The 22,807-nt window shown below is 35.2% G+C and overlaps 1 protein-coding gene across 1 annotated transcript in view; it reads left to right on the top strand.

Moving 5' to 3' along the window:
* FIG4 (FIG4 phosphoinositide 5-phosphatase) overlaps positions 1 to 22,807 on the top strand; it is a gene marked incomplete at both ends in the record, with an annotated part of 117,334 nt that overhangs the window by 21,042 nt on the left and 73,485 nt on the right. The window contains 11 exons of the mRNA XM_084228860.1: positions 2,611 to 2,661; positions 5,341 to 5,489; positions 6,102 to 6,230; positions 10,316 to 10,416; positions 11,740 to 11,902; positions 12,294 to 12,391; positions 17,110 to 17,243; positions 18,444 to 18,560; positions 20,191 to 20,236; positions 21,159 to 21,307; positions 22,540 to 22,706. Of these exons, the coding sequence (XP_084084986.1) occupies positions 2,611 to 2,661; positions 5,341 to 5,489; positions 6,102 to 6,230; positions 10,316 to 10,416; positions 11,740 to 11,902; positions 12,294 to 12,391; positions 17,110 to 17,243; positions 18,444 to 18,560; positions 20,191 to 20,236; positions 21,159 to 21,307; positions 22,540 to 22,706 (1,304 nt within the window). The remainder of the gene's footprint in view (positions 1 to 2,610; positions 2,662 to 5,340; positions 5,490 to 6,101; positions 6,231 to 10,315; positions 10,417 to 11,739; positions 11,903 to 12,293; positions 12,392 to 17,109; positions 17,244 to 18,443; positions 18,561 to 20,190; positions 20,237 to 21,158; positions 21,308 to 22,539; positions 22,707 to 22,807) is intronic.

The following is a 22,807-nucleotide window of genomic DNA, read 5'->3' as shown; positions in this document are numbered from 1 at the left end:
TTTGTTTGCTTTAGTTATTTATAGCCCACTTATAAGAGGAACCAGCTGGTAATTGTTTTTCACTTTATGATTTATTTCACTTAGCATAATCACCTCAAGTTCTATTCATGTTGCCACAAAAGACATCTTTTTTTAATAGCTGAATAATATTCCACTGAGTACATATACCACAACTTCTTTATACACTCATCAGTTAGTGGATATTTAGCTGTCCACTGTTTCCATGTCTTCGGTATTGTAAATAATAAATCTTTTTGAATTAGTGTTTTTATATTCTTTGGATAAAAACTTAGGAAAGGTATTGTTGGGAGATGTCGTATTTTAAGTTTTTGATTTTTAAGATATCTCCACATGATTTTCCATAGGGGTTGCACCAGTTTACATTTCTGCCAACAATGAACAAGATTTCCTTTTTCCTACATCCTTGCCAATATGTGCTGTTTCTTTTTGATACAAGCCATTCTCACAAATGTGAAATGAGACCTCCTTATGGTTTTGATTTGCATTTCCTTAGTAATAAGTGAAGCTGAGCATTTCTTTATGTGCCCGTTAGCCATCTGTATATTTATCTTCTTTGGAGAAGTGTCTGTTCAAATTCTCTTCTCATTTTTTGATTAGGTTGTTTGTTTTTTGTTGAGTTGTAAGAGTTATATATTTTGAATATTAAGCCCTTGTGGTTGTATAATGTGCAATAATCTTCTCACAGTCAATAGATTTTCCTTCTTGTTTTTGTGATGGTTTCTTGCACATATTATACAAACCCTTTTTAGTTTGATACAGTTCTGTTTATTTACTTTTACTTTAATTTTCCTTGCCCATTGAAGTTGAGTCTAAAGATGTGTCTGAGGTTCACATCTAGGAGTATGTCATCTGTGTTGTCTTCTAGTTACATGCATATTTTTTGGATTAAAAAACTTTCCAACTTAAAAAAGTATGGTGATCCACAAAAATATTTGCTTGTTTTTACTATTCTCTCTCCAACCTCAAAATATTTTCGAGCATATTGTGAAAATAAGGACAGTATTTACTTCTATTTTGTCCCAAACCTAAGCACCTCATACATGTGAGTGCATGATTTTCCCTTCCGGCATAATCAGTGATGAGGAAATAATCACATTTTATTAAGTTAAGAGTCCCTGAAGGGGGCCTCCCTGGTGGTACAAGGGGTTAAGATGGAACCTATGAAGCAATCCGCAGCCTCTGCAGCACGAGTTCAATCCCCAGGCCAGGGAGCTACCCACATGGTGCAGCAGACCTCTCCTGACTCGCCGGAGCAGCGGGTGGCAGGAAAGGTCTGCGCGCCATGTGGGACCCTCCTCCGGTGGCCGAGGAGCAGCCGGGGATCGAACCGGCGCAGCAGTTGAGCGCTGGGTTGCGAAGCTACCCGCAGCCTCTGCAGCACCAGTTCGATCCCCGGCTGCTCCTTGGCCACCGGAGGAGGGTCCCACATGGCGCCCAGACCTTTCCTGCCACCCGCTGCTCCCCTCAGCAGTGTACTTCGGTTCTTCTGCCTGCTCTGCTCCCCGCTCTGGCTCTGGTGAATTCTCTCACCCTCCCGCGCTTCTGACTGTACCCAGTGTTGTATAAATAAATAAATAAATTTATCTTAAAAAAAAAAAAAGAAGTGTATTTCATTCAATCTGCTTGTTCTGCTCCCTACTGTGTCTCTGGTGAATCCTTTCACCTCTCAAACCTCTTCCCTGTACCCGAGCTCTTGTATGCATAAGTAAATAAATCTTTAAAAAAAAAAAGAGTCCTAGGTATTTACCCAAAGGACACAGAAACATCAATTCCAAAGAACACCTGCACCCCTATGTTTATAGCAGCACTGTTTACAATAGCTAAGCTTTGGAAACAACCCAAATGCCCAAAAATAGATGACTGGATCAAGAAGATGTGGTACATATATACCATGGAATATTACTCAGCATTCAAAAAAGATAAACACATGCAATTTGCTGCAACATGGATGGCGCTGGAAGGGATCATGCTCAGCGAAATAAGCCAAAAAGAAAAAGAAAAATACCGGATGGTCTCACTCATAGCAGGAATCTAGAAAACTTAAATAAGGGACCAGGAAAATGAATAACTATAAGAAAGTGAAAATCAAAATCAACAAAAAACTATGAACCAGAGACACTTTTAGGGGGGCGGGGGCGGGAGGGGACGGATTGGGGTCAGAATGCGGGGCTGCAATTGTATGGGGAATATAACAATAAAATTTATAAAAAAAAAAATAGATAACTGATGCAAGCTAAAAAAAATAAAAAAAAAAAAAAAAAGAGTCCCTAAAGTGTTGATCAGCCCACTTAGAAATTTCTTTTTCATTTAAATTTTATTTTTATATTCCCCATACAATTACAACCTCCTTATTTTGACCCCAAGCCCTCCTTTCCCCACCCGCCATCCCCTATTGAGTGTCTTTGGTTCATAGATGTTTGTTGATTTTGATATTTACTTTCTTATAGTTATTCTTTTAGATGAAATCCCTACCCTAGTTGCAGACTGAATTTCACACTTTAAATGATTGTATTTGCAGATATAAATGTATATATGAGTATGTTAACTATAAATTTTTTATGTTGCATAATATGTTTTGTTTTTTTAAAGGTATCTACGGATATTTCAAAATGTGGACCTATCCAGTAATTTTTATTTTAGGTAAGTTTGAGCTTTGTTTTGCTCCTATCAGTCATTTAAATATTTGCATTATTTCCCAGGGAGTAAAAGCAGGATCAGGGCACATAGCAATATTTCATCTATTCTTTTTTTTAAAGGGCCCAAATTTTCATCTAAAAATATAAAAAGTACAGGTATTTCCTCTTTTTCAAAATCTGAAATTTGAGAATTTGAATTGGTAGATTAAAGGATAGTAGTTCTCAACTATAAAAATCATGTGTGTTTTAGATTTAAAGATCTAAAGAAAATTCTTTAAAGATTTAAAGAAATATTCTTATTTTGTGATTTCAAATTACAAAAATGAAATTTCCATCTACTCTCCAATGCAGAGTTGTAACAATTTTACAGTTCAATTTTTAGTTAACAATCTTGTAAAAATAAAGTATTAGTTTTCCTGGAGAGGAGTGTCTAATGTTAAATATAGATGAAAATATATTATAAGAAAATAAATCAGGAGAGGAAATATGAATCCCTATTGATAATGAGACACTTATAGCTTTTTATTTTATGGCAGCTTATGTAAAGAAACCAATCAACCAATATCAATAATTGAATAAGAGGCAAGTGAATTAGAACATTACAAGTAAAATATTACACCATCATTGATGTTATCATCATGTAAACCTAGAAGACACAATTATTGTTCTAAATGAAAAATTCTATCAGTTATAATGTCCAAACTACAAAATAAAACACAAAATAGCATGCATCAGTAAGGACTTAACTAATAAAGACCAAAGGAAGATATAGAGAGTATCTGTAGCTATTGGTGTTATATGTTGATGAGTTACATTACATTATTTAAATTTTTTTCCAGTTTTATTTCGAAATAATTGACATATATCACTGTGTAAGTTTAAGGCAAATAGCATGATGATTTGACTTACATATATTATGAAGTGATTGCCATGCCATGTTCTGCTAACATCAGCCCTCTCATATATATATATATATATATATATATATATATATATATATATATAACATAAAGGAAAGAAAGAAGGAAAAGTAAAATTTCTCCTTATGATGACAACTCTTAGGATTTTCTCTTTACAACTTTCCTATATATATCATACAGCACTATTAGCTATAGTCATCATGTTGTACATCACATCCCTATTGCTTATTTATCTTATAACTGGAAACTTTGCCTTGTGACTATCTCTCTCCAACCCTTCTTCCCTCCATGCCCTGACTTGGTAAGTACAAGTCCCATCTCTTTTCTATGAATTTGGTTTGTTTAAGATTGTACCTCTAAGTGAGATCATCTAGTACTGTTTTTCTCTGTCTGTCTTATTGCATTTGGCATAATCCCTTCAAGGTACATCCACATTGTTCCAAATGGTGTAATTTCTTATTGCATTGCATGTATATATCTTTGTCCACTCATCCACCAGTAAACACTTCGGTTGTAGCCCTTCCTTGACTGTTGTGAATAATGCTGCTGTGAAAGTGGGGGTGCAGATATATTTTCAAAGTTAGTGTTTTTGCTTCTTTTGGTTATATTTTGAGAAAGAATATGCATTTTAAACATTTAAAAATTATTAGTATAATCACCCATTTATAGATCTATGCAATAAAGAAAACATCATGAAGGGTGAATTATGTCTTCATTAATGTAAAACTGAAAGAAGTTAATTATTTTAATAGCATTTTTATCCCTGTGAGAGTAGGTGCTGGTAAAATTAGTGGCTCTATCAAGCAAATATGGCAAAACTCAATTTCTCAAGTAAAACAAATCAATTTCAAATTATATAAATAAGAAGAAAAAGTAATGAAAATAACGTGTGTCAAACTCCAGACAGAATTATAACCATCTTAAAACATTACCAAAATGCAAATTTGTGTAAACCTAAAGAATTTTATGTACCTTCTGAAATTCTGTGTTAAAGGTAGATAGCTAAAGTTGCTTATAAAAATTATTATGTGAAATCAGAATGGTGAAGGGTTTATTTTGCCCAGACTGCTGCAGTATTTTGGATGGCTGTTTCTCTTCCATGTTTCACTATAACGGCATGTTACTTGCTCTTTCCTGTTTTTTGTTTTTTGTTTTTTTGTTTTGTTTTGTTTTGTTTTTTTTGTGGGACCCTCGCTGGCGGCCAGGGAACGAGCAGGCGCTGCTGCAAAGACTGCTGGCAGCCTAGCAGCCCAGCACTCAACCGCTGCGCCACTAGGGGAGGCCCGCTCTTTTCTGTTTTGCTGTAAAGTTATAGTACTGCCATAAGTACATTAATATATAGAATTATTTCTGTTCATCCTCATAGGTAAACTAGAGTAGAGATCATGCACCATTGCACCAGATACCATAACATCCATACATCTCCTTTCAAATACATTGAAAGTGTGACTCCTTTGAATAAGATCATGAAGTTAGATTGAATTCATTGTGAAACAAAAAAATGTACATTGCAAATCAATGAATATAGGTTACTCACATTGTGTTATGTATTTCTAGTCATACAAGTACCTAAATCATGAAATGGTTTTTTAAATTTCCAGTTATATTCATAGTCTACCTTGCTAATTGGAACAGTGCTGTTTCTAAGTAAAGCAACAGGTACTAAATAATTTAGTTAACAGGTTTTAATTCCATATGGGATCCAGTCACGGGAAATAGGTTTTGCTTTTGTAATTCTTAATAAGTTTCATTTATGTTCTCAGTTACAGCTATGATTTGTCCCACTCACTTCAATATAATCTCACGGTCTTGAGAATGCCCCTGGAAATGTTGAAGTCAGAAATGACCCAGACTCGCCAGGAAACTTTTGACATCTTTGAAGATGAAGGATTAATTACACAAGGTGGCAGCGGTAGGTGATTTTCAACACAACTAATGTATGTTGATGTAGCATCCATGAAATGACATCTCATTTAATTCCTCACATTTCACTATCCCTCATTGCTCTTTGCCTTTATGTGAGGTTTTTCCAGATATATGAATTTGATCAATTTATTTTTATAGAGATTGTTAATCACCAAGTGATTTCAGTTGTGGATCAGCCAGAAAATTGTATGCTGGATTTTTGGGGAGACATTTGTTTGGAATATGTACAGAATTTTAAACAGACATGTAATTTAGGACTAGACTAGACTTTTGGTGCACTTTAAAGTGGTCCTCATTGTTGCTGCTCTGTGCTGTTTCTTGGTTTTATTCATGTATTTTCAGTCGTCCTTAATTTTCCAGTAATTTCTTTTCTCTTAGGTTAAAAATTGTTGCACATCAGAAAATGTAATTATTCTTTGACTTTGTATAGAATCTGCACAGTGTGCTGGGTGATGATATTAATCATATCCACTGAAAATGGCAATGCTATTTGTGAGACATTTTATTTTGAAGTTAAAAACAGAAGTTTAAAATCTTGAAAATGAGTTGAATGTCAGCCAATTTATTTATCTTTCTGATATCAACTTTTGTTTTCCAGGTGTATTTGGGATCTGTAGCGAGCCTTACATGAAGTATGTGTGGAATGGTGAACTTCTGGATATAATTAAAAAAAATGTGCATCGTGACTGGCTGTTGTATATTATTCATGGGTTCTGTGGGCAGTCAAGTATCCTTTTAAAAAAATTAAAGAACATGTTATTTAGCTTATGTTTGTAACAATTTGGAGGAAGCTATATACAAACAGAAAAACTTACCCATGATACCAGGTAGTGATTACAAAGAGAAATGCAGACCACTTGAACAGATCTATTATGTATGTAAAAGGTGAATAAAAATGAAACAGGTAATAAGTGTCATATTTATTTGGGAGGAGAAGAATGACTAGCAGAAAGATGGCGCAGGTGCATAGGAAAAATAGAACTTGGGCTGGACCCTGAACAAACTCAGGCTGAAACAGCAAGCAGGGAAGCTCCATGAGTTGAGATGGAAAAGTCTTTAGGGATGCGCTTGTGCTCATATACACACCTCTGGCAGGTGTAGGTGAGGGAGGAGATTGGTAGGAGGGAGTCATATAGCCATTTACCAGATTGCTTTGATGTCAGACTAAGGACTTTGGGCTTGGTGCTAGCACTTTAGAGAGTTTTTTGTTTCTTTTGCTTTTATAAGAGGGTGACATGGGCAAAGTATTTAAGAAGTTTGAGTTAACAGCCATTTTTAAGCTAGATTAAGTAAAATAAGACTATAACAAGGGAAATGAGTGAGGAAAAGATTATAGTGGTCCAGGTCTGGATTGCAAGGAGGCATAATAGATTAAATTGAAGTAGATTGAGTCTTTGGTTGAACTGATACATTCAATTTTATAAACATGTTTTCTTCTTTTACAAGTTTGTCTTCAATTTCTAGCTACATTGAATCCTTTCAAAAAATTACTTTTATGTTATGAAGTTTAGGATGGCAGTATATACTTTAAGTGGTGTTTATGTTTTTCTGTCTCTTTTTGAGACCTTGTAGGGCATATTTGTGTGTTCTCAGCATGTTTCCTTGTTGACATTCTTTTCGTAGCTTGAACTTTTGGAGAAACCAATGAGTGGTATTATCTGCTTTCATTCACTGAATAATGACATTTGTCCTTGAATTACCTTTTCCAAAAGTCAAATCTACCTGGACACAAATATTTTACCACCAAGGACAACAAAAGAATGTGCTACTGTTTCTAAAAGGGAGTCTTATACTGAATCATGTTGCCAAGAGTTAACTCAGGGTCTGGCTTTTTATTTAAAAGAGTATCATAGATTATAGTAAATTGCATCATAGATTGTAATTTTGAAGCTCATTAGTTTAAGTGTTAGTATCAAGCATTTAGCAAGTCCTAGAAGTCTGTAGATGATAAAAGTAATTGCTGTTTATTGAGCATTTACTGCAGGTACTAGTGTTTTTATACACATTCCCTATCCTAGTCCCTCCAACCACCTGATAAAATTACTTTATTAGTACTTTTTTAGTACTTTATTAGTACACCATTTTATAGAAGATGAAACTGAGGCTCAGGAAGTTAAATAAGGAACATAACTAATAAGGTACATGTTGGCTAAACAATTCACAGCATTCAAATCTTGCAGTTAGGAGACAAATTTGAATTGCTTTTACAGTATTATACTCACTGCACTCCCTCAGTATTATATATTGCTGTTAATTGACATATCCTCCTTTGAGAAATGTGTGATCTCTAAAGACTAAGGTAGGATTAGTTGTGCCTGTTTACGTCCTTTGGTTGGCTGCAGGGAAAGAGACCAGGTCTTCCCTTGGCCAGAAGGCCTAAGTGCTAATTACCATTTCCTCTAAAACTGGGAGCTGCTCCTTAAGGAGGGCTGCTTTTTTTTTTTTTTTTAAGGTTTCCTAAAAGTTTTATTTTTTTTTTTAAATTTTATTGTTATATTCCCCATACAATTGCAGCCCCCCCCCATTCTGACCCCAATCCCTCCCCTCCCGCCCCCGCCCCCCTAAAAGTGTCTCTGGTTCATAGTTTTTTGTTGATTTTGATTTTCACTTTCTTATAGTTATTCATTTTCCTGGTCCCTTATTTAAGTTTTCTAGATTCCTGCTATGAGTGAGACCATCCAGTATTTTTCTTCTTTTTGGCTTATTTCGCTGAGCATGATCCCTTCCAGCGCCATCCATGTTGCTGCAAATTGCATGTGTTTATCTTTTTTGAATGCTGAGTAATATTCCATGGTATATATGGACCACATCTTCTTGATCCAGTCATCTATTTTTGGGCATTTGGGTTGTTTCCAAAGCTTAGCTATTGTAAACAGTGCTGCTATAAACATAGGGGTGCAGGTGTTCTTTGGAATTGATGTTTCTGTGTCCTTTGGGTAAATACCTAGGAGTGGAATTGCTGGATCATATGGAAGCTCTATGTTTAGTAGGTCCAGAAATCTCCACACAGCTTTCCACAGTGGTTGGACCAGTTTGCACTCCCACCAACAGTGCAGAAGAGTTCCTTTTTCTCCACACCCTCGCCAACATTTGTTGTTGCTAGTTTTTTTAATATGTGCCATTCTCACTGGTGTAAGATGGTATCTCATGGTAGTTTTGATTTGCATTTCCCTGATTACAAGTGATGTTGAACATTTTTTCATATGCCTGTTGGCCATTTGCATTTCCTCTTCAGAGAAGTTTCTTTTTAGCTCTTCTGCCCATTTTTTGACTGGATTATTTTCTTTGTTGTTGTTGAGTCTCATCAGCTCTTTGCAGATTTTTGTGATCAGTCCTTTATCATTAGTGTTGGGTGCAAAAATGTTCTCCCAGTTGGTGGGGTTTCTCTTTGTTTTTGTTATTGTCTCTTTTGCTGTGCAGAAGCTCTTTAATTTGATGTAGTCCCAGCTGTTTATCTTTGCCTTCACTATCACTGCTTTGGGTGATGTGTTTGTAAAGATGTCTTTGATGTGCAAATCACGTAGTGTTTCGCCTATATTTCCTTCTATATATTTTATGGTTTCAGGTCTTATGTCTAGTTCTTTAATCCATTTTGAGTTGATTTTTGTGTATGGTGTGAGGTAGTGGTCAAGCTTCATTCTTTTGCATGTAGCGACCCAGTTTTCCCAGCACCATTTATTGAACAAACTTTCTTTGCTCCAATGCATAGTCTTTGCTCCTTTGTCAAAGATTAGTTGACCATAAATCTGTGGGTTTATTTCTGGATTTTCTATTCGATTCCATTGGTCTGTATGTCTGTTCTTGTTCCAATACCATGCAGTTTTGATGATTATGGCTTTGTAGTATAGTTTGAAGTCTGGGAGTCTGATGCCTCCATTCCCTTCTTTTTTTTTCAGGAGAGCTTTGGCTATTCGGGGTTTTTTGTGATTCCATATGAATTTCATCAATAATTGTTCTATTTCTTTGAAGAATGACATTGAAATTTTGATTGGAATAGCATTGAATCTGTATATTGCTTTTGGAAGGATGGCCATTTTAATAATGTTTATTCTTCCAATCCACGAGCAGGGGATGTCTCTCCATTTCTTTGTGTCTTCTTCTATTTCTTTTTACAGTGTTTTATAGTTTTCTTTGTATAGGTCCTTTACCTCTTTTGTTAGATTTATTCCCAAATATTTGATTTTTTTTGTTTCAATAACAAAAGGGATGGTCTTTTTGATTTCTTCTTCTTCAGATTTATTGTTTGTGTATAGGAAGGCTACTGACTTTTGCGTGTTGATTTTGTATCCTGCCACTTTACTGAACTGATTGATGAGTTGAGTTAGCTTTTCTGTGGAGTTTTTGGGGTTCTCTATGTATAATATCATATCGTCTGCAAATAGTGATAGTTTGACTTCTTCTTTTCCTATTTGGATTCCTTGGATGTCTTTCTCTTGTCTTATTGCCCTGGCTAGGACTTCCAGTATTATATTGAAAAGCAGTGGTGAGAGTGGACATCCTTGTCTTGTTCCAGATCTTAATGGAATTGCTTTCAGCTTTTCACCATTGAGAATGATACTGGCTGTTGGCTTGTCATAGATGGCCTTTATGATGTTGAGGTATGTTCCTTGTATCAGGAGGGCTGCTTTTGCTCTAACACTTGCACGATTCAAAAGAACAGTCAGACCCAATGCTATCCCATTCTTGGGTGGTGCTTCTTGGTGTTGTATAACCCACTGGACAAGATGTAAATAATTTTGCATTTAAGGTGTAATGATTCTTGTGGTGTGGTGTCAGTCATGAATGCTAAACAACTTTAACTTGATTTCTAAGAGCTATTGATCTATGGTCGACCAGTGTATGTCACCCTAATAGCTAGAAGATCCAGTAAGTTTGCTGGGACTCGTTTTCTCAAGAGAGGTGCAAACTGTGAGGTAAGATGGACACTTTAACCTTTTAAGCTTTTCTGATAGATGAAGCAAAGTGGAATTTGTTAATTTAGAATGGTATCAAAACAATAATTCTGTAGCAGTTCCTTCTGCCTGCTTGTATCTGTGCAAATGTCCTTTACTCTTTTCTCTCTTTATAATAAACCTATTTTATTGAATAAAAAAAGAATAATTCTGTAGTGAATCTGAAATTTATGAGAAATATGACTAATACACAGGTGTTCTGAAAGATCAGTTACCTTAGAAAGTATTATGCAATGGTTTAGGGAGTTATGAAATGTCTACTGTTTTAGAGGATGAGCCATTTTTGTAATATATAAAAAAATTACAGTATGTACATAATGCAGAGACCCAAGAAATGGAGGAAAACACTTACTTGAAATGTATTTTTGATACATTCTAAGAGCTATTGATCTATGGTTGACCAGTGTATGTCACCCTAATAGCTAGAAGATCAAAATTGAGAGGAAGACCAAATTGAGAAAGACCTTTACTCTCTCCCTCTGTTTTAGTTTGTCTCAAAGCAGACTCCTTATTCTATTCGCCACTAGAAAATAGCCCCAACAAAATTCATCTCTCCTGTCATCAATCATTTAATCTCTTTTGAGTACTCTGTCACTATTTGTTATAGTTTGAGTCTTAAGCAGATGTGTGATTGAGTTGACATATTTGTTGAGACATTTGTTTTTGATCCTGTCATAAAAGAGCAATATTATTCTTAAAAATGTATCAACAATGAAAATAGTTGTACCTGGTTCTTTAAAAATGAAGTTTTGCCACTTAATTATTTACTTTTGAATATTCAAAGGATAATCAAACAGAAATGTTATTAATGCCTCTAAAATTATTCTTTCTCATTTCCTTTGTAGTTTTATAAATAAAACTTCTCAGTACACTTCCCCCCATCTATTAGGCATTATTTGACTCTCACTCTTTTGTCATTTAAGTCCTCCTTAGTCTTCAGAATTGACTTTTATATCCCACCATTCATCCTAATCTCCTATATGATCTCATATAATTGTTTTTCTTTATTGTCTCTCTCTCACTATTGATGTCACTCAAGCTGTTCTCTATCTACTACTTGTATTATGAGCTATTTTATTTTTTCTTAATATATTCTCTGCTATTTTTAATTGCCCGCCTTTATTGCATTTTAATGTTTTTCTAACCTCCACATTGAATGTTGATCAACAACTACCTCTATTAATACAGTCTAAGAATAGGAATTATAACTTCATTGTGTACTTGAAAATTTTCTATTAAAAATTCTAGGAACATAAAATAATTTTAAATGTACTCTATTTTCAGGGTGATGTTGCAAATGAAGTGGAGACTGAACAAATACTCTGTGATGCTTCTGTAATGTCTTTTACTGCAGGAAGTTATTCTTCTTATGTACAAGTTAGAGGATCAGTTCCTTTGTATTGGTCTCAGGATATTTCAACTATGATGCCTAAACCACCTATTACATGTGCGTGGAACAATCTTTTAAACGTTATCTCTTATTTACTCACATTTAGAGATTATGAAGTTTCATCTAGAAGTCTCATAAGTGCTTAGGTTTTAACTAAGTTTTAGTGCTGGGAGGTAGATTATTTAGAAGAGGGACATCTATTTTTCAATAAAATTTTAAATTTAATTTTGGCTATAAATTTTTAGTATTTTTAATATTCACTTCAGAAATGTACTAATCAATCACATTCAATAAATAGATGAGGATGAATATCTGATAAGCTCCTCAAGGAATTTGGGAATTGAAACTACTGGAAGATTAGTTGAACCCCATTTTTTTAAATAGTGAAAAACAAAACAAATCCTGCTTTTAAGTTTGAGTCTGGTATTATCTTTTTTTCCCTCCTCAGTGGATCAGGCAGATCCATTTGCACATGTGGCTGCCCTTCACTTTGATCAGATGCTTCAGAGATTTGGCTCCCCCATCATCATCTTGAATTTGGTGAAGGTATGGTGTGCTCATCTGTTTGGTTATAAAATTCAGTCATCCTGGGCAACTTTTTTCTTAGCACAAAGGGTTTGCCTCCTGATCTCTCATCAGAGGAGACACTTATGAATTAATATGCTGTGACATCTCACTATGCTCAGGGCTTCTGAGCCACTCTTCTTTGGCTTCAGAATTCATGTGGACTCTTCCCTGGGTACCTAGGAGAATCATTGGTATGTTTGCAAGGGACGAGAGCAATGCAGTATGTCAGTCTTCAGTTTATTGTGTGAAGTAGGTGTGAGTGAAGTTCTGATTAAATTTCCAGGATAATTTAGAGAAGGAAGAATGGAGATTAAACATCCACAGCCTAGTCTTGTAACAGCCAGCTTCCTTGACAATCCAGATTATATCCAGGACAAATTAATACATAGTTAATTAAGAGACAGCATGCTTCATAATGAAGTAAGAGGTCAGCAGCAGCAAATACTGCTGAAGGGTCAAATAAGATGAAAATGGAAGAAATGCTCATTGCTGTTAGCAATGATGAGGTCATTGATTAAAATGGACTGAGGTGTGGTTTGACCATGAACACCTAAAACCTATGTAATGTTATAATGCAATATTACTTTGATTTAAAAACAAAATGAGCAAGTGGTGGCATTGAATAGAGTATCCTTCCTCTGGATGGGGGGGTCCCTAGTGAAAGATGAAGAAGAGTTCACGTTTTCCAGTTTTGTTTCATTTTTCTAAGAGATCATAAAGCTATGTTTAAAAGCCTGTGGGGAGTATCAGTGGGAAGCAATAAACACAAAAGAGAGAAAAGGAATGAGCAGTGGCATCATGCACTTAAGAAAGGAGGAAATGAGGAAATGGGAAATGTGGATAGAGGACTTATGTCTGTGAGGGGGCTGGGAACTCTAGGGTGTAGGGGTGTGTGTGTGTGTGTGTGCAGGTGTGCTCCCTCCTGATGGCTTTAACTTCTTATGGTAGGAGGAAAGGTCATCTGCTCAGTTTGAGGGTAGTGGGGAAGGTGTACGGTCTTTATGCGTGGGAGGGTAAGTTGACTAGAGACATCCAGACAATGCTAAGGGTAATGTCAAATTGCCAATCAGGATTTCTTTCCTCCTCCTCCTCCATTTTCTCCTCCTCTTCATCGTCTTCTTCCTTTTTTTTTCCTTTTGTAATTTAAACAAACTTTGATTTTCTGGGATAAACCTATCTTGATCATTTTTGACAATATACATATTACCCTTATTTTTATTGCTTAATTTGACTTCCTAATATTTGTTAAGGATTTTGTCTATAATTATGAAGAGTATACATCTGTAGTTTTTCTTTTCTTGTAATGAATGTCAAGTTTTAGTATCAGAGTAATGCTGTATTTCTTAAGTGGAATAATTCTTCTATTGGCTGAATTTTACCATAAGGGCTTGTGTGTGGGTATAAGCACAATAAAACAGATAATTGGGTTCATTTAATTTTGCCAGACAGGTATGATATAAAAAGACAGTATCAAAGAAGTTTTGTATACCGTAAAAGCATTACAGAAGTGGACCGGGAAATTTGAATTGAATAGGAGAAGGGACTAATGGAGAAATTGGTCCACAAAATAGGTCTGTCAGTGAATTGAGGTCCTTGTGAGGTTGAGTATTTAAAACAAGAAATCTTAAAATAAAAGAGAATCTGGATAAGAACCATTGAAGGTAAAGGAATTATCTGTGATGCTGACTTTATTTAAGATCTGAGGATGGGGTAGTGTTTTGACTAGAGTAGAAGAGGATGGACATTGAGGTACTGAAAGTTGCCCAGGATGGAGGCAAAGTGGAGCTGGCAAGAAAGACTGTAAGCCAGTTCCCAGGAAAGGACCATATAATAAAATGCATGGGTTCAAAGGAGGAGGTGTATATGTGTGTACACATTTGTGTTTTAAATCAAGAGTTTGGAGGAAAGTCACCAAATGGGGAGGAGGAGAGTGAGGAAGGGGAACTGGGCACAATGAGGAAGTCAGCATCATTTTTCCTTTGTTGTTCTTTGGCTGATATGATTAGTGCAGTAAACCAGGGGTTGACATTGTAAAGTAAATCATTCTAACATTAAACACATCATTTTCTAAGTTTTCATTCACATTCATTCACAATCATTCAAAATTTTCATGTTCTTATTTCTTGCATCTGTCAGCTCAGAATAATACAGGGCAATAGCTGGATAATCTGTAATCTTGGCCTCATATTGAATAGTAGTATAATATTGGAAAATTAAAGTAGGAAAACTCCAGTAACAAAAGCCTTCTTGCATACTCTTCCAGTATATGTGTAGAAAATAAGACATTGTTAGTATAGAAATAAATCATTGCTAACACACTGAAATACAGGTCTTCACTATAGCATAAGCATTGACTTAAAACATGTATGTTCTCCATGTTTTACAGTCTGTACTATAGTGAAAATGCAATTTAGTCCAAATTCTCTATTAAATATGCATATTAAAAATAATAGCTGATCACTGTGATTCTAAAGTATTATTTTCCAGATTTCTCAAATGTACATTATTTTGAATATTTAAAGATCTGTGAGTGGATTTTAAAATTGTACTTGTATTCCATTGGTCTAACAGTACCAGCAATAACTAGAGATTAACTAGAAAATAGTTTGGGAATTAAATTGCTGTTTTGTGAAATAGAAATTTTTTTGTTTTTGTCATTATTTTTTCATTTTATTGTCATATTTTTGTCAGTTATTTTGTTTGTCAGATAAAAGATGTTCATTTAGTTCACTTGGAAGTGAACTGAACTTGTGATTAAAGGATTAAAGAAAGCTGTGTGTGTATAGAGCGATACTGAAGGATATTCACTCATCATGCTGCCTCCCTGTGAAATTGCTAATGTGAATTCTTCTCTCAATTTCTTTTCTCTCTACCCTCTATAGTGAACTACCTCCACACCTCCCACCCCTGCCCATCACAGTTGTGGGAGTTAGAGACACTAATGATAGACATTTTGCAGCAATCTCTGTGCTTTTTATGCTGCTGCTGGTGATGAATAAGAAGTTAGCCTGGGATCAAGTGTAGCTCTACATAGAGGTTCTCATCTGGGGACCCGGGTGTTAATGGAGGTCTCTGAGCCCTTTGAAATGATTTGCAAAGTCACTTGTATATTTGAAGTTTTCATTTAATTGTTAAAAGAGTCTGATTCTAGGGCCTCCCCTGGTGGCGCAGTGGTTGAGCACTGGGTTGCGAGGCTGCCTAGCGCCACTTCAATCCCGGCCACTGGCGAGGGTCCCACAAAAAAAAGAGTCTGATTCTACAGAGGCTGACTAAACAGTCCACTAACACTAATCCACTGTGAAGCAGCAATGCATAAACAGATCCTTTACATCGGGATGATTGAAGGATGATTAAATAATCTTTTGTCTCCATCTCATAAAAAGTTAGACTTGATATTAACATTTCAAACAGTTTTCATGTCTCTAGTTGACTTACCATGCTCGTGAGAAAATTTCTTTATATATAATTTAATTTTCTCAGGTGTAAAAAAGAGCTAAACCTAAACTGGTTTAACTCTGTTCTTAATCAATTCTTATCTATCAATAATTTTTCCATTTGATATATTCAGCTGTGCAGAATGGATACCCTTTTTTTAATTTCCACAGTGGTTATTTAATTAAATTCATGGCAATTGAAAAGTAATCACCATGATTGAAAACAGCATAGATTTATTTTCATGCCAACAATAGTGTTGCAATACCATGTCATTGTCAATATTGCCGAATTAATTGTTTTTCTGTTTTCTAAGTTAAGGCCTGATAGGGATAACAATAAAAATAGTGAATTTTTATTAATATTTAACATGTGTCAGATGCTCCAGTAAGAAATTATTATGCTTTATCACATTTAAACTTTACATTAATGCTATAAGGAGATAGTATTGGTACCCACATTTTATAGATGAAGAAGTGGAGGCGTGGGGATGTTGAGAACCTTGTCCAAGGTCACATGGCCAGTAAGTGGCAGAGCTAGCATTCTAACCTGCACTAGCCCCTTTTAAGTGAGAGCCTGTATAATATCTAAGGTTGTGCCACAAGCAAGGAGGCAGAAGGTAAGATTTAGTTCCATGAATGCCTCTCACCTTCATTTCATTCGACCATAGTGTAAAAGTGCCTGCTTTGGCTACCTCAAAGGGTGTTTTCTGAGGCTCATATTTAAAGCCATATGAAGACTGTGAAAGTGCTTTCTACTATGCCAGTTTAGGATTAATCATCCAGTACATTATTCAAAAATAATGTACATTTGAGAAATCTGGAAAATAATACTTTAGAATCACAGTGATCAGCTATTATTTTTAATATGCATATTTAATAGAGAATTTGGACTAAATTGCATTTTCACTACAGTACAGACTGTAATTAATTTCTGTATGACTCTTAGTTGGCTTGAATTGGGGGATCCCTTCTTTTTGTCCTACTAGAATGGGGTGTGGAATATATAGGGTGATCTGGGCTTCTTTTGGGCTCTGGGAGGGTACCAGGAAGAAATCTGATCTCCTGAGTCTTTAGTTTATTATCTGTTGATTTTAATCAGTGAAGTATTTCTTTGCATTTAAATTAACCTAAGGAGGTTAAGTTTTATTTCAGTATATTTAGGGAAGTCTTTTTGTCTTACCTTAGCTGTGAAGTAAAAATGTTATGTCTGTCCCTCTGATTTAAAGTAATTAGAATACTGAAAATGTTTAATTTTTGATAAAGGAACGAGAGAAAAGAAAGCACGAGAGAATCCTGAGTGAAGAACTTGTAGCTGCTGTGACATACCTCAACCAGTTTTTGCCTCCCGAGCACACTATTGTCTATATTCCTTGGGATATGGCCAAGTATACTAAAAGGTGAATAGATATTCATGTATCTGATTATATTTCCCTTTATTGTAATGTAAAGTAGTAGGAAGCTGACCTCTATAGTAAAGTAAATGCCACTCTTTTAATTTCTTCATGGACCTGCTTTATGGATGTTTTGCTATTGATATAAAATTGGAGTACTTAAATTAATTTACCAGAGTCCTTTTTGCCCATTATTTACAACATTTGCAAATTCTGCTTATGTAGCTATTCAACACATCACTTCTCTATTGCTTTTCCTTAAAGGCATTAGTTTTGCTTTTTTCTCTTTCACTCTGTTTCCCTATTTAATCACTTTCTCTGATACCACTTTCTGTTGGTCTCCCTCTGCATGAACCTGCAATAACCCCTGTTTACTGTAAATCTGAACTCTTTAGTATAGTGCTAAAGCCGCATTAGTTGGTTGGTTCCAGAATGTAATGACTTTTTCTTTATTCCCAGGGCTGCTCCGTGCCTGAAAATCTAACTTTCATGTTCTGCCCCAAATGCAGCAGCCACACTCCCACCCACAGCCTTTGTCCCTGTTGTGTGCTCCCCTGGGTTTGCTTTCCCTCCTCTCTTTTACGTCAGAATGATTAAAAATTCATCCTGTGTAAGGAACTTTCATTAACCCTTCATTGTTCCTTTGTTCATTTACAATTAGCAATATTAGGTTTATTTTGAGGTCTTATTTCTTTTTAATGTTACTGTATTTTTTGCACACAACTCATTTCTTTTCTAAATCTTTTTTTGTAACTAGACACACATAATTGCACACACACACACACATGCTTTCTCAGAAAAGAGAAATTATTATGAACCTGTTTATAGATTGGTGTTATTCAGATTATTTTGTTTTCTCTTGCTTTCTTCTCCTACCCCCAACACTGCATTGTGTTCTCTTTGTAGTCATTTTATGAATGCACATTGACTTGGCTGACATCACTCTTGAGGAGTGAAGGCTTTTCCCAAGGAAAAGTTCTTGCAGGGATGTAATGTGCCAAGATTAAGCCTTGTCAATATTTAATATTAAGTTGCAGGTCCTTCATATATCTTTGTATCAAACTTACTAGTCATTGAGTACACATTGAGAGATTTTTTAAATGAAGCTCCTGAATATCATTACTTTCAACATTATTTACTTCAGTTATAAATATAATATGCATTAAAACTTGGGTTTTTCTCACCTATCCCATTCTTCCTCCTCAGCAAACTATGTAATGTTCTTGATCGACTGAATGTGATTGCAGAAAGTGTGGTGAAGAAAACAGGTTTCTTTGTAAACCGCCCCGATTCTTACTGCAGCATTTTGAGGCCAGATGAAAAGTATGTATGGTATTTAAAAACTTAAAATAAGTCAAGAATATTGCTCATATGGATATAAAACTATTGTAAATATAATCAGCTTGTATGATTTGGAAGTGGATGAATTTATTCCTTTGGGGCGGCAAGCTGCTCATGTGCCTGCAGTGAATGTTCACTGTAGGCGTGGGAATTACTCTGCTGGTTGTTTACCTTGAAATGGATGCCATGGAATCTTTACAATTACATAAAATGTTTCTGTGAAATAAAATTTTCTGCAGTGAATTCTGTTTTTCATTATTACGTAGGAATAGAAACATTTTTTTCTTGCAGGTTAAATGCTACCAGTTTTTATGAAAATAATAATTATCATTATTTTGTAGATACTTGCTCACAATTATTCTTTCATTAGTACTTTGTGAGCTTCTTCGAATCAAGGGTCTATGTTTTATTTCCCTTTTAAGGATCAAATATTATTCCAGCATTTTATTTTCAGTTAACCTCATTAATTGTAATGTTAAAAATATCCAAAAGGGAAAGCAATAACAACCAACTAGTGTGTGTCTTTGAAAGTAATTCTTTTGTTATAGTTTGTATTTGTTAGAGTTTGAATCTTAGGGCACTTGTGACACAGGGATCCCTAAAACCACTTTCCCTAGGAGAACTCAAAAGACTGAACGTACTGTACTCATGACTACTATAAAGCAAAATTAGCAAAAGGAAAAGGCACCAGGGGCAAAGTCCAGAGAAAATCAGGTTAAGCTTCCAGAGTCCTCTCCCAGTGAAGTTACACAGAACATGCTTAATTTCCACCATCAACTCTTTGTGACAGCATGCAGGAAATGTTGCCAACCAATGGAGCTTGTTAGAGACTCAGAGCAGGGTCTTTTTGTTGGAGGCTGGTCAGGTAAGCAGCCTCTGCCTGTCATGTACCAAAATTCCAGAGTCTCAGAAGAAAACAAGGCATTTAGCAAAAACCATGCTGTTTCTACAAACAATTGAGGCTCAGGAAACCACTCTTGTCTGTTCTGGAATAGTGGCAACCCAAGTTCCCAGATGCCAACTGCAGGCCAACCTTGTAAGCAGGCCTTTTTTAGGACAACTCCAAGGTCTGCTGTGTTAACTCTTTCCTTCAATGCACCTTCTTTTAAATAATTAAAATGTTGATATCATTATATAGTAGTTGATAACAAAACATATACCTAGTACTTGGAGAAAATAAATAAGAAGGAAAGTGATAAGAACTTGTGTATAAATAACCAAAGGAATGCTGCAAATCTCCATGAAGAAAGGCTGAAGGAGGTCAAGACTGAGTAGAGAAGGTTCGATGTGGAAAATTTATTACAAAACATCCCTATAGTTATTATTGTCTCTAGGGATGAAACAGGAAATGGGCTTACATTAAAGCAAGGGAGATTTTGCTTGTACATAGGTGATAAACTGGCAGTGTGGGGCACATTAAGATATTCTATATTCACTTGCCTGAAAGAATTCAAAGTAAACAGAATCGGGTAATTGTTCAGGTGCATTCACCTCTATTACTTTGATTCTATGAATATTAATAAAGAGACATTGATTAAAAATACATTCATTAAAAATTCAATATAGATTATGCCATTAATTTATTTTTTAAATCACATATTTTTAAACATAGGTGGAATGAACTTGGAGGATGTGTGATCCCCACCGGCCGCCTTCAGGTATAGACTGTGTTCTGTTAATAATGCATAAAGTTTATTTCCACAATGAATGGTTATTTTTAAAGCAAGCTTGGAGAAAGAGAACTTATTTAATACAAAATTAGTAATCATTTGAGGATAATTTTAAAAAGTCTTGTTGCTAGTGTTTAGCTCTTACAAAAGATATTTAGTTAAAATTATAATGGCTCATAAATTATTTTATTTTGGGGAATAGAAACATAAACAGGAATGTGAAAATAATAAATTCAAATGACATTGGAAACAGAGCCAGATACAGTTATTGTGTCTTTTAATGATACTTAAAGAATGATATGGCCTCAACCACTGAATATATTTGATTTGTAGTGTTTTTAAAAAGCATGTATGTTACTAATTGGTACATAATGATAATGTTAGCTATTTGTTTTTTCTTGTTAAACAAATGGAAAAAATGTAGATATATACTAGCAGGTATATTGATAGTGTTGGAGTAATATTAGGTAAGTAGCAACTATAATCTTTCTAAATTTGAAAAGTGTTCTTGATTATTTGTTCAGGAGTAATATCCTGCCTACAGCCTTTCTTCAGCTTCTAATAAGAAATCTAAAGTAGGGCCTCTCTGGTGGTACAGGGGGTTAAGATGCAACCTATGAAGCTATCCACAGCCACTGCAGCATGAGTTTGATCCCCAGCCAGGGAGCTACCCACATGGCACAGCAGACCTCTCCTGACTCGCCTGCTGCTCCCCTCAGCAGTGTATTTCACTCAGTCTGCCTGTTCTGTTCCTCACTCTGTCTCTGGTGAATCCTCTCACCCCCACCTCTGGCCTGTGCCCCAGATCTTGTAGCATACATAAATAAATCTTTTAAAAAAAGAAATCAAAGGAGTATGAGAATTGTTTAGTGACTGAATAATGGATGAAAGTTAAGGTATTTCTCTTTAGACTGGCGTTCTTCGGACCAACTGTGTAGACTGTTTGGATCGCACCAACACAGCACAGTTTATGGTGGGGAAATGTGCTCTGGCTTACCAGCTGTATTCCTTGGGATTGATTGACAAACCTAATCTACAATTTGATACAGATGCAGTTAGGTAAGCCTAATATTTTGCCCTTTGAATTCTGATAATTAAAAAAAGTGAACTTTACAACTAATAAGGACTTTTATGAATTCATTTCTGCTTTTAGCCTCTCAAAACTTATGTTGTTAAAGTTATTCATATTAATTTTCTAATTAATATTTCTTTTATAGACTTACATGTTGTTGCCATGGTTTTTGGTGTTTTTGTTTGTGTTACTTATCAATAAATATTAAGTTCTTTAGGTAAATGCAAAGTATTTAAACTAGTGGGTTTTTAAAAAAAAATCCACTCTGCCTTTAAAAGTAATGTACTTTTGGTTGTAATTACATGGGAATATAAAAATAAAATTTAAAAAAATAAAAAAAATAAAAGTAATGTACTTTCATGTATTTTGAATTAAAAATGTAAGACATAAAAAAGATTGTTTCTTCATTAGGGATTATGGTTCCTTCACTGCTCATTGGATTTATGACATTGCATGAAATACTGCTTCTTGACACTACAATGATCCTGTATTATTGGGCATCTGTGATAGTCATAAAGGCTCTGTCACCTTATAAATAGCCAGATCCATAGATACAACTGCACTGAAAACTTTAACAGGCACTCAAAGAAATATATATTCCAAACATGTACTTATTTCTAAAAAAGAATATTATCTGTCTGTGAAAAGAGCATTACCATTTTTTCAGAGGCAATTCAGAGAACAGAAAATTCTGTCATGGGAGGCAAATTGATCTGGTGGGCTGCAGAATACATGAGACTTTAATCACAGTTGAAGCAGCTTGGTTTGGCACTGGCAGGTTATGGTTTTGGTGCCCCCTGCTTCCTTTTTAGTGTCTTCTGTGACTTGTTGCTTATTAGAATATCACAATAAAGTTGAATGCAATTGCATTTATCTTCAAGATGTTGAGGATTCTCCTCGAAAGTGTCTATTTGAAAGAGTCAGAGGAATTCATAAAAGTAAAAGATTTGTTTTGAGCTTGTGACTAAGTAAATAATATGTAATACCAGCAGTGGAGGGAGAAAGAGAGAGGTCAGAACAGGGAAGGAAGAGCACAAGGGACTATGGCAACAGATCACATGTGATGTGGTAGAGGGAGATCTATGGGGACTACCTCTGAGGGGAGAAATCAAATATTGTACAAAAATGAACAATGTAAGAAAATCAAAAAGTTCAACAACAACAAAAATATGTAATATTTCTGATAAAATTTTTTAATCCTGGTTTTTATTTTGCTTAGGTTATTTGAGGAACTCTATGAAGATCATGGGGATACCCTGTCCCTGCAATATGGTGGTTCTCAGCTTGTTCATCGTGTAAAAACTTACAGAAAGATAGCACCATGGACTCAGCACTCAAAAGACATCATGCAGACCCTGTCCCGATATTATAGCAATGCTTTCTCAGGTAATTCTGAAATAACAGGTGTTTCTAAGACTTATCAGCATATGCATTCTTCTTATGCTTATTTTTTTTAGCTATATGACTAAAATCAAAATTAAATATTT

Source organism: Talpa europaea, assembly GCF_964194135.1.
Source record: "Talpa europaea genome assembly, chromosome: 2".
In the NCBI taxonomy this organism is placed as follows: domain Eukaryota; kingdom Metazoa; phylum Chordata; class Mammalia; order Eulipotyphla; family Talpidae; genus Talpa; species Talpa europaea.
This window is presented reverse-complemented; position numbering and strand designations above follow the sequence as displayed.